We start from the raw sequence: 16,208 nt of genomic DNA, 5'->3' as shown, positions 1-16,208 counted from the left end.
TTGAATTGTATGCAATTGCCTTTCTTAAATCACAATAAAATGTTTTCTTCTTCTTATCTCTTTTTAAACTGCCTGAAAGACTTGATTAACAACATTTGAAATGCGAAAAAGAAATGGGGTACAATCACAGCATGTGCCAGTCATAAATAACTAATGAAGGCAGACTATATATAGTTGTATTATATAGATGTTTAATGTACATGCAAATCTGCAAGTCTCTTCCTATGTATATTATGCTTTCAATATCCATAAATACAATGAATATGTTGTCCTTAGGAAGGATCAAACACAAGTAACTTAGTATTTAGAATTAAGGAAACGGATTTGGATTAGGGTCAGGAATATTGGGTCATAGGAGTATTTCTGTCACTAACTTATCTTCAGAGGGTCTTTTAACCAGGATTCTCTGAGCCCTTGCCTCATTCTCTGTAAATGAAGGGATCTTCAAAGACTTTTTCATCTCTGAAAGTTTCTGATTATTCATTTCTCATTAAAATCCCAGCAGAACAGTACATGTATCCTAAACCCCAAATATCAGCTTGCCAGTATGCTAGTAAGCAGTTTATACAGACACTTCCATGGCAGGGAATTTTGTAAACTTGAGCAGGTTAAATTGCTTTTTGGAACACTAACTGAAACCCTACCTGTCCACCATCTGCTTGTCCTTTACATAACCTCCTAAAATAATTTGTCCAAGCCTCATAGGTTGAACTCACCAAAACTCCACAGAAAACATATATATCTAACCAGTATTTCATATTTAGTGACTGTTTTATGTATTTTTTGTTAATGCAATTTTTAGATTACAAATATGCATCCATTAGAGAGAATTTGGAAAACAGAAGAGGTCAAAGAAGAAAACGCCTATACCTATAATGCTGTCACCCAGAGATAGCATTTAAACAAAAATTATATGTATACTACTTGAATTTTCTTTCTTTCTTTTTTTTGAGACAGAGTTTCACTCTGTCACCCAGGCTGGGCTGCAGTGGTGCAATTTTGGCTCCTGCAACCTCTGTCTCCTTGGGAGTTCAAATGATCCTCCATCCTCGGCCTCCCAAGTACCTGGGACTACAGGCATGTGCCACCGCACCTGGCTAATTTTTGCATTTTTTGTAGAGATGAGGTCTACTATATTTCCCCAAGCTAGTCTCAAACTCCTAGACTCAAGTGATCTGCCCATCTTGGCCTCCCAAAGTACTAGGATTATAGGCATGAGCCACTGCACCTGGCATCTGCTACTAGTACTTTATACGTATACATAAGGTTTAAAAATAAGCATTATACATTGTTATACATCTTTTATAATTTAAAATATATAAATATAAGTGTTGTATACATATTATATAAAAATTATATACATATACATGATTATGCATAATGTATCCATAAACATTACTTTTATTTAAAACATACTGAAACATTAATGTATTATTTATTTATTTATTTGGAGACAGGGTCTCACTCTGTTGCCCAGGCTGGAGTGTAGTGATGTGATCATAGCACACTGCAGCCTCTACTCCTGGGCCCAAGGGATCCTTCTGCCTCAGCCTCCTGAGTAACTGAGTCTATAGGCACATGCTGACATGATCTGCTAATTTTTAAAATTTTTGTGGAGCTAGAGTGTTGCTATGTTGCCCAGGCTGGTCTTGAACTCCTGGTCTCAAGCAGTCCTCTCTCCTTGGCCTCCCAAAGTGCTTGGGTTACAAGCATGAGCCACTGCACCCAGCCTCATGAATTATTCAATAGCCTTCTACAGGATCGCTTTTAATGGTTGTCCAGGAGTCAGTCACATTAACATAGATGGTTGGCTTTGCCATTTTCTCATTTTTGAACATTACAGTTGTTTCCAATTATTCCTCTTTATATGAAATAAAGTTGCTATAAAAAACACGTTTCTGTCTGTAAATATAACATTCATCATAATTTCCTATTGGATAGGTTTCTAGAAAACAAAAAGTTGGGCAAATGCTGTGCACATATAAGGTTTGTGTTATTTGAATGGCTAATACACTTCTTTAGTGTCAGGAAGCAGATGCGTATACTAGTTGTGTTATATTTTAACTACAAGGAAATAATTTTTGTTAGAAATTGTTTAATTACAATATTGTATAGACTCACATTATTGAAGTATTAAAAATATATATCAAAGTATTTTCTAAAGAGAGATCTGCAGAATTGAAGAGTGTGCTGTGTTAGGGTGTAGGTTTTACAATCACATATGCCGACAGCTCCGTCAGACATCATAATTGGCCTTTATACACAAAATAAGTGCTAATTTCAATATCAACTAATCGCCAAGTAACTCAAATACCCAGTCAATTTGTTTATAACCCCAGTATTATAGGATTTTATTTTTTAGCCGGGCTCACTGGTTTGTGCAAGTGAATAAAAATCCTTAAAAAGTTGTAAAGTTTACACATGCTTAAAAAATCAATCATCTTTTTTTTTAAGGCTAAATCATTTTATTCTGTCCCCATGCTATAGATTCACTTGCAGGCTTGTCATAGAGATGTAAACATTTATTATTTGAGACGAGCTGTCAAAAGTAATTTTGGAGCTTGACTAGGTAAGGAGATATGTATGTTTTTTCAGAACACTGGCCAAGTAAAAGAGAACCCATACAGTCCTATTTATTTTTCTGAGTAGGTGAGTATGTCTTTGCAAACATTTTTTTTTCTCTGTCTATACACTAAAACTTTGGATAAAATGAGGTCCATGGTCTCTTCTGGCTTTGAAATTTTGGATTTTTATAAATGGTCACTTGGAAAATAACTTTTGTTTACATATTCTGTCTGTTTTGTGTGTCCGTGTGTGTTGTGCATGCACACATGTTTAATCCACTTTTTACTGTTTGCCTCCTTTCAGTCAATGGCGGCTGGTCCACCTGGACAGAGTGGTCTGTGTGTAATAGCCGCTGTGGACGAGGGTATCAGAAACGTACAAGGACTTGTACCAACCCGGCACCACTCAATGGGGGTGCCTTCTGTGAAGGGCAGAGTGTGCAGAAAATAGCCTGTACTACGTTATGCCCAGGTAAATAAACCAGTCCTCTCAATCCAAACATCTCCCATTATTCAAGAAATATGCTTTTAGAGAATAGATACAGAAACTTTATTCTTGATCTGAATGTGTGATAAACATTATTTAAATCCATCCTACTCACTGTTTGCATTACTGGGATATCAAGTGTTTTTCTCCAAAAGAATACTTAACTTTGTTACCAAAACATGCCAAATTGTATAAAACAGGAGATTAAACACTACTGGATATAATCCCTTTATATTATTCAACACAACTGCTGGGACCAAGATTGTAGATTTTGTAATTCAAGAGATTTGAATGGCACTGAAAGCCGCACATTTTAGGAATAACAGTCCTTGATCTTCAGAAAACCACAGAAATTAATTGAACTGAAATTTAGAAAATGTTTTAGATGGAAATATTTTACATTTGGTGTCATTTTCTGGTCAAGGGCAAATATAACATTTGAAATGAATTATAAGGAAGGCAAAGTTTTTTGGCACATGGAATAATGGATTCTGAAACTACAATGCAGTCAGTTCTTTGTTATCTGTAAATGTTGGTCATCTATTTTTTTTGAGTTATTTGCAGTGGTACCTACAGCAAGATTGCATCTCTCCACCTCTTAGCATCTTTCTGTACTATCTCATCTTGCTACCAGCTGTTATCCCTAAGTAAATCGAAGATAATATTTGCCAAAAGTAAAAACAAAACCCTTTAAAATGCCTTGTTATACAATATATTCCAAAGCTAAGCTAAAATTATTTTGAAATAATCCATAAATTTACTGCACTCATTGGAGTAGCTATTGTGTTTTCAGTTGTATTGTTCAGATACACAGCCTTCTTACTTCTCCCTTTTGCCTAATTTTGCCGTGTTTATCCTTTAATCTTTATCTTTGAACCTTTCTCAGGGATGGGGTGGAGAAATGAACTGGAGAGATATACATAATCTACACTTTACATTCCCAAATGTTGATTTCCAAATATCAAAACTATCTTCCACAGTGAACCCTTTGAGAGCTTTTATTTATGAAACAAATTTTGATGCTTAGCTAGGCTTAAAATTTCAGATTTTATTTTATAGGTGCTGACTCCCACAATTAAAAAAGCACTGATCAATTTGAGTTGAAGTAGAAATGCATGTGTCAGTGTTTTGGTAAACTGGATTGGTGCAGGTCAAAGCAAATGTTTTTGCTCTAAGTGGTTGGGACTTGCGTATATAGCCAGTTCTGTATGACTGAAATATTAACGCTGTTCTCATTTTTCATGTGGGTATCTTTATAACCATATCCACATTATGCGTGATATATTTACATAGTAATCTGAATACGAAATCATGTAGATTTCTCAAACTACGTAGACGATTAAAATTGATATAATTTTTATCAATATATAGATATAAAAGGTTAAGCTGTTCAGTAAATAATGTTTAGCATTGTTTTACATTGAATCCTTGATCATTATAATTATGTATTTCAGGGAAGATTAATATTTTAAAACTCTTATTTCAACATTTTTATCCTATTTTTCTGAGAAACTTAAGCTACATTTTAAAGTATGACTGAAATTTATCTTTTTTCAAACTGAGATTTAAGTTGTGTACTTTTAAAATAGAGATATCTGAGTTCATTATCTTTGAAGTTGCTGACAAGCCAGCCACCAAAATTAGGAAGAAAGTAAGTCAGTTCTAAATGACTGAATCACAACAAATATTAGGGTCTTACCTAAATTTTGTTAATAAAAATAGAAACAGAAACATCATCAAATAATGGCATTATCAAATAATAAATGAAAAATAATAGTCTTTTCATGAAAACATTACAGAAGGTTTCAGCAGAATCAAGCAGCCCAGATGAAAAAAGTAAAATAAAAAGACAATATAAAATTTAGATGAGAGAGAAGAGATAGATAGATAGATAGATACCAACTGGATGAATGAATTTAAGGTTGGATAGATTTCTTCTCCACTGTACCAACCTCTTCTCTGAATTCCCACACGAGCTTACTTTCACTGTCCACACGGCCCTAGGAATGAAGGAATCTTGGATCCAAAGACTGACCTAATTTTCAATACAAAACCCAGAAGCTCCCCCATTAATAGGAAAAGGGAAACCATCATGGACTACTTTTACATAGCTCCTGGTGACAGCTTTGGATTTTGTGTGTCTCAGTCAGCCTCCCTTGACTTGGTCAGTGAGAAAACACTCGCACACTCTATAGGAAAAGCTCACTGAACCCAAATGATGTAGAACATGCAATTCCCAGCAATTGAAATGAATACAGTGCTTCTCAGTAGCGCATGCTTTTTCTTGTTTTGTTTTGTTGTATTATACTTGAGCTCTGCTCCGTCCCTTAAGCAGCTGCCTCTCCCTCTGACTTGCTGCTGCGTTTTTTCCATGGCAGTGGACGGCAGGTGGACGTCATGGAGCAAGTGGTCTACTTGTGGAACTGAGTGCACCCACTGGCGCAGGAGGGAGTGCACGGCGCCAGCCCCCAAGAATGGAGGCAAGGACTGCGACGGCCTCGTCTTGCAATCCAAGAACTGCACTGATGGGCTTTGCATGCAGAGTAAGTCAATTTAAGCAAACTGCAGACATTGAGGGGGCTGGAGATTGAACCATTTGGATTTTTTTAAGGAAACATTAGAAACAAAGAATTCTTTGAACAATAAAATGCAATAATATAGCAATATTCTAGCTCGCTCTCACAATTGGAAAAAGCAAATTTTCCAGGAACCAGAATAAATAGTAACTATGTCCAGCTAACAAATGGCATGCAATATTGCTTTTTCATGAGCAAGGGGTGATTCAATCACTTATATGGAAGGGAACCATTACTTGGTTTTATCAGAAAGCACAAAAGGGCACTCTAAACTCTTCACAGAGTCAAAACAAGACTTCTAAAATGTAAGCTGTTTATTCTTAATTCATGGCAGGTACCTAACCAAAATGTCCATGGAGTGTAAAATGTATGTAAAGATGAAAAATATTTCTGTTGGTAGATTTACCGACTTAGAACAAATGTTTAGTGAGAACATCTCTGCAACCTCTTGAATATTCTGGGTTTGTATTAGAAATTATAATGTGGATATGATTTAGTTTATTTAAAGGAAATAAATATTAATAAAGCATACATTTTTAAAATGAGTGCCAAAGATTGGCTCAGGAATGTAATGTGTGCTATAAGCTACATATTCTCCATTTTTTTCATGTCTTTGTTCCTTAGATTTTCTTAATTAAATGGTAGTTTGATTTCATACTTGCAAACTCTCACCCCTTTATTGAGGAGTCCTCAGATGTACACAGTTTACTATCTCTTTTCACGATCATAAACTGAGGTATTAAGAATTATTCTGAAATCATACCTATTCAGATTAATGGATCAAATGATGTGCTGTCTTTGGATGTGAACTAATGGTGGTCTAGTGTTGACATTTCTCATAATACATTACACATTGCTAGCAGAATACAAGCAGCTGAAGGTATTTATGCAAAGGTATTTGTATTTGTCATTTAAGAATAAAATATTTTGTTTTTACCACACTTAAGAAATTCTGTTTACTTTTCAGTCTATACACACAGGAACCTTTAGAAAGATATCTTACTTAAAATACAAATAAATAATTATGTTGTTCACACAGAATAAAAATCCAGTAGGCCTCTTATTTTTATGTTCAGGGTACAGTTGCTTTCCTTGAGAACCGGCTGCTGCTGAGTGTATAAAGCACAGCTTCTGGGAATGATGTGGGGCCTGCCACTATGAACCTCACAAGTTTGTACCAGAAATGCATAAATGAAAATCAGTTTTGCTAACCATTTATCCAGAGGTACAGAGTTTGTTTGGGTTGAGGATTAAAATAACAACATACCACATACAAGTTAGTCTTTTTAACATTTCCATCACTTAGTATTTTTCTTTTACTGTAGAACCAACTGATTCATGTGATTGCAAAGTAGAAACAGTTGGACTTTTTCTCTCTTTCTGTCTTTCACATTCTTTCTCTCTCAATATACTATTTCAATCTTGGGTGATTTAATACCTACTACTTCTATTGTGCATATTTACAAATCCTCAGAACAACCTCTTTAACAAGGAATACAATGCAACAAGACAGAATCTTTTATTAGTCATAGAAAATGTCACATTTTAAATTATGACAAATACAAACATGATATATTCAAACTAAGACTTTCATGACATAGCAACCCCTTAGCTTCTAGATCATTCCTTAAGCATTCATAGAATTTTTTTCCTTATGATTGGATATTTGCCAGTAATGATGGCCTGAACTGTGTGTATATAGACAGGGAAGAGGAATGAGGCTACAGGAGGGGTATTTTTAGTTGTTTGTTTGTTTGTGTTTACTTTTTTATCACGTCTCCTGTTTGATGGAAACATTTTGCTATTTGGGTTAAAATCATTCCATTTAAAGCTATTTATTTCTGCAGCTCTGATTTGCTATAGTGACAATCCCTACTAAGTCATTAAACTCTTTCATCTGCCCTCCTGTATCCACTCCAGTCAAACGAAGAATTGTAGTCTATATCACTATTGATTTCCTCAGTGATAAAACCACAGATATTCTGCACTGTGCAATTGTAGTATTTTACAGTGAAAGCTATAGTTTCTGCTTACCAGTTAGCCTGGTGTTTCTGGAACAGTATACTGCCAAAATCTTACAAAGAAATAATATTGTTGGGCCATTATTTTGGAAAACAAAGGCTTCTAATAGTGATACTGCAAAGTTTGCAAAAGGGACAAGGTCAGTATTAAGAAAAAGAATGGGGGTAGAAAAGATAGCTAGAAAGTGGCAATCAGCAATTAGGAATTATCACTTAATATTTATTTACTTTGGGAGAATTAGTGTCTGGAATGCATTGTCTTTCAATGATATCACAATGTTATCTAGTCTACTTTCAGTGAACCAGGTAAGAACTACATCCTCTGAATCTATTCAAAATTGTATACAAATAATTCTGATATAAATGTAAGTGTGCTGCTAGATAGGAGAAATTCAGAGTTCATAATGGATGTGAGTAGGATTCAGAGTTACCTAGATAATGTAGTATAGTATTTCTTCAAAAGCTAACTTGGTACTTAAGAGGAACACAATGTGAAATATACAGAAAATATTACTGTTGATGTTTATTTGTTGATTTGTTCTAAACAAATTCAGATACATTTCTTCGTTAAGCACTTAATACAAACACCTTTAAAAATATATTAAAATGTTGGATAAAATATTGCAAACTTAGTAGAGACATATACGTGCATGCAGAAAGAGAGAGAGAAGAAAAGAGGTCCAAAAGAAAGAAGATAGAGAAATCCTCAGATGCCAAAAATGAAGCTGCAACTCCAAGCTTGAGACGTAACTGTGTGAATTGACACCAAAATAACCAGGAAGGGGGAACTGGATATGGACATGGGTCCCAGGGACTGGAAATTAGGGTTTCAGTTTTGGCACAGAGGCAGAAGCCCTGGCTTTGTAAGACCTAGACTTGGAAGTAAGAACCCTAAAGAAAGCTGAAACTCACAAATGCCTGACCTATACCATAAGAAACAACTAGAACATTTTTGCCCACCAGCCAAGGGAAGACATAGAAAAACATGGTAGGAAAAAGGAAATGAAGACTTCATTTAAATAAAATCTATAGTAAAACCATAACCTCACCCCAGCTCTGGTATGGAATCTATGATACATTGCTAGAAGCAAAACACAAAATATGTATAATTAAGCTTCTAGGACACCAGCAGAGCAAACAGCAAGCTACTCTCTAGGTTTCCTTCCATAATGTAAGTTCATTAGTCTATGACAAACATAGACCACACCTGTCAATAAGCTTACAATACAAAGTTTCCAATCACTCAAGAAAATTGTCTACTGTAAGGGAGAGTCAGCAATAATAAATGAGTTAGCATTTCACTAACATGAACCCATAGAGCAATCTGAAAAAAACTGTAGAGTAAATGTAAAAAGACAAACCAAGGGCCGGGCGCGGTGGCTCACGCCTGTAATCCCAGCTCTCAGGGAGGCAGAGGCGGGAGGATAGCTTGAGCCCAGGAGTTCGAGACCTGCCTGGGCAGTACAGCGAGACCCCGTTCTCCACAAAAAGGAAAAAAAAAAAAAAAAAAAGACAAAAAAAAAGACAAACCATATTTTTAAAAGGAATATAAGCACACATGAAATAACAATTTGTTAAAAAGACAGATTTAGAGAAAAAAACAAATGGAATGTCTAGAGAGGAAGGCATAATGATTGAAATTTAAAACTCATTGGAAGATGAAAAATCAGATCAGATACAGCTTCAGATAAAGCTGAAGAGAAAATTTGTAAACTGGAATGTAGATCTTATGAAACTTCCCAAAATACAGGAAAGTTTTGTGAATACATAAGTGAATATGTAACAGGGAGAAGAAAACTCATGGAGGATAGAATGAGAAAATCTAACATTTACTGCATAAAAGAGCAAAATCTGAAAGATTTTCAGGTAATCAAGATAGAGAGGATTTATTACTCATAAACCTTACTGAATAAACTACTGAAAATGAAAAATAACAATTGGTTCCTTAAAATAAGATGAGACCAATTGAGAAGCAGTTGAAAATAAGATGGAGCTAAATGGTAGACAACATTAACATGGAATATGGGAAGGTGCAAACTAAGTTAAAAATTTCCATCTTCCATATATTGCTCAAGAAAAGAATAGTAACAGTATTTACATTGGATTTCATTGATTCCACTGTTGAAGTTAAAATGTTAAGACTTGAGTACACACATAAAAATTGAATGCATAAATTCAAAATAAAAATTTTAAGGGTAGGAAATTGGCAAAAGGAAAACTAGTAAATGGATACAATAAGTGAGATAGTGAAAATAAAGCTACATGTATCAGGGATCATAATGTAAATGAATTAAACTCACCTGTAAAAGGAAATCCAAAATTATAGGAAAAAACTCAGTTTTATTCTGTTTATTAGTCACATACTTAAATTGTAATTATAGGAAAAGATTGAAAGTTAAGAAATGGAACTTACAGTATTGTTCTGTATGTATGTATGTATGTATGTATGTATGTATGTATGTATGTATGTATATATTTAGAGACGGAGTCTTGCTCTGTTGCCAGGCTGGAGTGCAGTGGCGTGATTTGGGCTCACTGCAACCTCCGACTCCCTGGTTCAAGCGATTTTCCTGCTTCAGCCTCCTGAGTAGCTGGGATTACAGGCACATGCCACCACACTCAGCTAATTTTTTATTTTTAGTAGAGACAGGGTTTTACAATGTTGGCCAGGATGGTCTAGATCTCCTGACCTAGTGATCCGCCCGCCTTGGCCTCCCAAAGCTGGGATTACAGGTGTGAGCCACTGCGCCCGGTCTGTTCAGTATTTATTTTAACATGTCCAATTAATGGCTTTTACTATCTGATTGGGCTATTCTTTATTCAATTCCATTTCCCATTACGCCTAAGTAATATATATGAGAAATCATTTTTGACTCATAGTTTGAATATAGAGTTTTGTTTATCATGGGTTTATAGTTTTTAGAATGTTTAATTTCAACTGAAAAATTAATCATCAGTTTTCTAAATTGTTTACCAGTCTGATAGTGTTCGGATAAGACATGTTAGAAATCTATTTCTTTCCTCAAATTCAACACCAAGTGAAATTTTTCATAAAAAGACTTTGAAGGTTTCTTATAAAATTAATGAATACTTTAAAGATATAACAATGCTAAATGTTAAGCAAATATGCAGTCAAGTAGAAACTTTTGTACCTTGCTAATGGGAATAAAAATTTTTATGGGGAAGCAATTTTACAGTATAAGTCAAGAGTTTTAAAGTTATCATACCCTTTGACCCAATAATTCTACTTGAATGAATAAGTTTTAAGTAATTAGTATGAATATCTAAAAATATATACAGTCAGCCCTCTGTATCAGTGAGTTACACATCTGTGGATTCAACCAAGAACAGGTCAAAAATATTTTTAAAAACAATAAAAAATAATATAACAATTAAAAATAAAACAAATTTTAAAATACAGTGTAACAACTTATTTAACATTTAAATTGTATTAGGTATTATAACCAATCTAGAGATGGTTTAAAGTATACGTGAGGATGTGCATAGGTTACATGCAAATACTATGCCATTTTATATAAGAGACTTGAGCAATCTCAGATTTTGGTGTTGGTGGCGGGGGGTGGTTCTGGAATCAATCCTTCTTGGATACTGAGAAACAGCTGTATGCCACATATGTCTATATTCTTTGTTATTATTGTAAAAAATGCAAAACCCAAAAGTCTAATATTAGGATGATGGTTAAGCAACACATAGTACTTCCATTAAATGGAACATCATATAGCCACTAAAATATTTATAAGGTTTAACATGGAAAAGCAGAATATGGATTTATATATGCATTTAGTGATAAGTGTGTAAAGGTATGCTTAGTAAAAGATGAATGAAATTTATGAATTTTCTGGGCTAATGAGATTACAAGTATTTTTTTCTTTTTCTGTATGCTATCTATTCTATACATTATTTATGCTTAGTATTCCGCTATGTTTATAATAATAAATGACATTTTGTAAAAAGAACGGTTGAGGATAGGCCACAGCATTGTCTTGGAAGCATGGCTTCCTGGATTTAAGAAGTAGCAATATCACTGACTTTGGTCACATTGATTCAAATTAGATTACCAAAAAAGTATTTGCATAAAATACTTGTATAAAACCCTAGTTGTACAAAACCCTAGGGTGCAAGAATTACTTATAGCCAGTAAACCAAGTATTTTGAAGACATGGGGATTTGGAACTGAATTATAGTTTTGCAATGTTTCCCATTTGTCTATTTTATATGTATATATCTGGCCTTGCAATCATAATTTAAATTCTTAGTCTGTGTGATAAGTTGGATTCATTATGTGATACTGTGTAATTTCATTTGTGAAATATGATCATAGTCTGTAAACAATTTCAGAAGCTCTATTAAATTTTTATGCCACTCATACACAGTAGTTCATATTGTAAGTACTGTATAACATATATATGTATTACACTGGATACAATCTCACTGGCCTGAAAGAGTAGTTCCTACACTAGACACAATTTGGTACCTTCAAATTAAGACCTTTACAAAATTGATGTTATTTCACCAGAATGCATTACTAAAGAGTAATTAGAAGCTATCAGAATCACTTAAGGTCCCACAAATAACTTGGACATTTTGGATTTATAAGCACATAGTTAGTTTTTTTCCAAACAACATTTTAAAAAGTGGAGTTCTTTGGTATACTAAATGACACGGATTGCATTAAATAAGAAAGGTAAGTGAAGTGGCATGTTTGTCACTATTTTCTGTGAGTGTGTGTTTCAGTAAAACTTTATTTACAGAAATGAGTAGCAGGAACTATTTAGCCTGAGGGCCAGAGCTTGCCAACCCCTGTTCCAGGCTGTCACATCTCAAGGATATAGCTATTGTATTAAGTTAATTTACTGAACTTAACAGGTTTATCGCCTAATTTTTAACCCATATGCCATACATTGACATATATTCATAGGAGGTGAAGGGTATTTATCAAAGATCCTATTATCTTTGCTTTTCTTTTTTTCATTTAGTTCTTATTTTTAGATCTGTAATGGGTACAGGTGCAGAGTTCTCACATGCATGTATGTGCAGTGATGAGGTCTGGGCTTTCAACGTACCCAGCATCTGAATAGTGAACTGTGCTCAACACCCTTTTTTTAAAAAATTATATTTTAAGTTCTAGGGTACATGTGCACAACGTGCAGGTTTGTTACATATGTATACATGTGCCATGTTGGTGTGCTGCACCCATTAACTCGTCATTTACTTTAGGTATATCTCCTAATGCTATCCCTCCCCCTACCCCCACCCCATGACAGGCCCTGGTGTGTGATGTTTGCCACCCTGTGTCCAAGTGTTCTCATTGTTCAATTCCCACCTATGAGTGAGAACATGCGGTGTTTGGTTTTTTGTCCTTGCAACAGTTTGCTGAGAATGATGGTTTCCAGCTTCATCCATGTCCCTACAAAGGACATGAACTCATCCTTTTTTATGGTTGTATAGTATTCCATGGTGTGCATGTGCCACATTTTCTTAATCCAGTCTATCATTGATGGACATTTGGGTTGGTTCCAAGTCCTTGCTATTGTGAATAGTGCCTCAATAAACATACTTGTGCATGTGTCTTTAGAGCAGCATGATTTATAATCCTTTGGGGATATACCCAGTAATGAGATGGCTGGGTCAAATGGTATTTCTAGTTCTAGATCCTTGAGGAATTGCCACACTGTCTTTCACAATGGTTGGACTAGTTTACAATCCCACCAACAGTGTAAAAGTGTTCCTATTTCTCCACATCCTCTCCAGCACCTGTTGCTTCCTGACTTTTTAATGATCACCATTCTAACTGGTGTGAGATAGTATCTCATTGTGGTTTTGATTTGCATTTCTCTGATGGCCAGTGATGATGAGCATTTTTTCATTTGTCTGTTGGCTGCATAAATGTCTTATTTTGAGACGTGTCTGTTCATATCCTTCACCCACTTTTTGATGGGGTTGTTTGTTTTTTTCTTGTAAGTTTGTTTGAGTTCTATGTAGATTCTGGACATTAGCCCTTTGTCAGATAAGTAGATTGCAAAAATGTTCTCCCATTCTGTAGGTTGCCTGTTCACTCTGATGGTAGTTTCTTTTGCTGTGCAGAAGCTCCTTAGTTTAATTAGATCCCATTTGTCAATTTTGGTTTTTGTTGCCATTGCTTTTGGTGTTTATGAAGTCCTTGCCCATGCCTATGTCCTGAATGGTATTGCCTAGATTTTCTTCTAGGATTTTTATGGTTTCTGTCTAACATTTAAGTCTTTAATCCATCTTGAATTAATTTTTGTATAAGGCATAAGGAAGGGATCCAGTTTCAGCTTTCTACATATGACTAGCCAGTTTTCCCAGCACCATTTATTAAATAGGGAATCCTTTCCCCAGTTCTTGTTTTTCTCAGGTTTGTCAAAGATCAGTTGTTTGTAGATGTGTAGTGTTATTTCTAAGGGTACTGTTCTGTTTCATTGGTCTATATCTCTGTTTTGTTACCAGTACCATGCTGTTTTGGTTACTGTAGCCTTGTAGTATAGTTTGAAGTCAGGTAGGGTGATGCCTCCAGCATTGTTCTTTTGACTTAGGATTGTCTTGGCAATGCAGGCTTATTTTTGGTTCCATATGAACTTTAAAGTCGTTTTTTCCAATTCTGTGAAGAAAGTCATTGGAAGCTTGATGGGGATGGCATTGAATCTATAAATTACCTTGGACAGTATGGCCATTTTCATGAGCTTGATTCTTCCTATCCGTGAGCATGGAATATGCTTCCATTTGTTTGTGTCCTCTTTTATTTCGTGGAGCAGTGGTTTGTAGTTCTCCTTGAAGAGGTCCTTCACATCCCTTGTAAGTTGGATTCCTAGGTATTTTATTCTTTTTGAAGCAATTGTGAATGGGAGTTCACTCATGATTTGGCTCACTGTTTGTCTGTTATTGGTGTATAAGAATGCTTGTGATTTTTGTACATTGATTTTGTATCCTGAGACTTGGCTGAAATTGCTTATCACCAATCCCACAGAAATACAAACTACCATCAGAGAATACTATAAACACCTCTATGCAAATAAACTAGAAAATCTAGAAGAAATGGATAAATTCCTGGACACATACACCTTCCCAAGACTAAACCAGGAAGAAGCTGAATCCCTGAATAGATGAATAACAGGCTCAGAAATTGAGACAATAATTAATAGCCTACCAACCAAAAAAACTCCAGGACCAGATGGATTCACAGCCGAATTCTACAAGAGTACAAGCAGGAGCTGGTACCATTCCTTCTGAAGCTATTCCAATCAATAGAAAAAGAGGGAATACTCCCTAACTCATTTTATGAGGTCAGTATCATCCTGATACCAAAGCCTGGCAGAGACACAGCAAAAAAAGAGAATTTTAGACCAATATCCCTGATGAACATTGATGCAAAAATCCTCAGTAAAATACTGACAAACCAAATCCAGCAGCACATCAAAAAGCTTATCCACCATGATCAAGTGGGTTTCATCCCTGGGATGCAAGGCTGGTTCAACATATGCAAATCAATAAATGTAATCCAGCATATAAACAGAACCAAAGACAAAAACCACATGATTATCTCAATAGATGCAGAAAAGGCCTTTGACAAAATTCAGCCCTTCATCCTAAAAAGTCTCAATAAATTAGGTATTGATGGGATATATCTCAACATAATAAGAACTATTTATAAAACCCACAGCCAATATCATACTGAATGCGTAAAAACTGGAAGCATTCCCTTTGAAAACTGGCACAAGACAGGGATGCCCTCTCTCACCACTCCTATTCAACATAGTGTTGGAAGTTCTGGCCAGGGCAATCAGGCAGGAGAAAGAAATAAAGAGTATTCAATCAGGAAAAGAAGTCAAATTGTCCTGTTTACAGATGACATGATTGAATATTTAGAAAAGCCCGTCGTCTCAGCCCAAAATCTCCTTGAGCTGATAAGTGTTTGTCACTATTGAAAATAATTGAAAACATATGTCCGATCTAAAAAAACTTAGCATTAATAACAAATACCAGTTTTTACTTAATCATACTACAGAATCAGTATTGGAAGACCAATTGTACTGTGTACACATTAAAATATTTAGGTTTCTTTATATCATCCCTAAACTGATGTGAAAGCAGCCACCCCCCACATTTCACAATATATTTTTGAAATAGGCTTTACATTAAATGGTTATGACGAGAGAGAGAGAGACACAAAGAACAGGACACACAGAAAGATACAGAAGAAGCAGAAAGCACTTAAGAAAACTCAAAAAATGCTAAGACAATAAGCATATTTACCTTTTAAGTTGAAATACAATTGTATTACTAAGACCTGATAACTTTTAACTTGTATAATCTTTTTTTTTTTTTTTTTTTTTTTTTTTTTTTAATGTGACAGAGTCTTACACTGTTGCCCAGGCTGGAGTGCATTGGCGCGATTCTGGCTCACTGCAACCTCTACCTCCCGGGTTTAAGCAATTCTCCTGCATCAGCCTCCCGAGTAGCTGGGATTACAGGCATCTACCACCCTGCCCAGTTAATTTTTGTATTTTTAATAGAGATGGGG

General features: G+C 35.1%; 1 protein-coding gene across 2 annotated transcripts in view; it reads left to right on the top strand.

Moving 5' to 3' along the window:
- Positions 1-16,208, top strand: part of UNC5C (unc-5 netrin receptor C) — a 382,817-nt gene that overhangs the window by 307,691 nt on the left and 58,918 nt on the right. For both annotated transcript variants that reach the window (XM_023193335.1, XM_023193334.1), the window contains exons 6-7: positions 2,869-3,036; positions 5,430-5,594. In XM_023193335.1, coding sequence (XP_023049103.1) covers positions 2,869-3,036; positions 5,430-5,594 — 333 coding nt within the window. The remainder of the gene's footprint in view (positions 1-2,868; positions 3,037-5,429; positions 5,595-16,208) is intronic.

The sequence above is a fragment of the Piliocolobus tephrosceles genome, chromosome 3, assembly GCF_002776525.5.
Source record: "Piliocolobus tephrosceles isolate RC106 chromosome 3, ASM277652v3, whole genome shotgun sequence".
In the NCBI taxonomy this organism is placed as follows: domain Eukaryota; kingdom Metazoa; phylum Chordata; class Mammalia; order Primates; family Cercopithecidae; genus Piliocolobus; species Piliocolobus tephrosceles.
The sequence above is the reverse complement of the archived record's forward strand: the minus strand, read 5'-3'. Positions and strand labels throughout refer to the sequence as shown.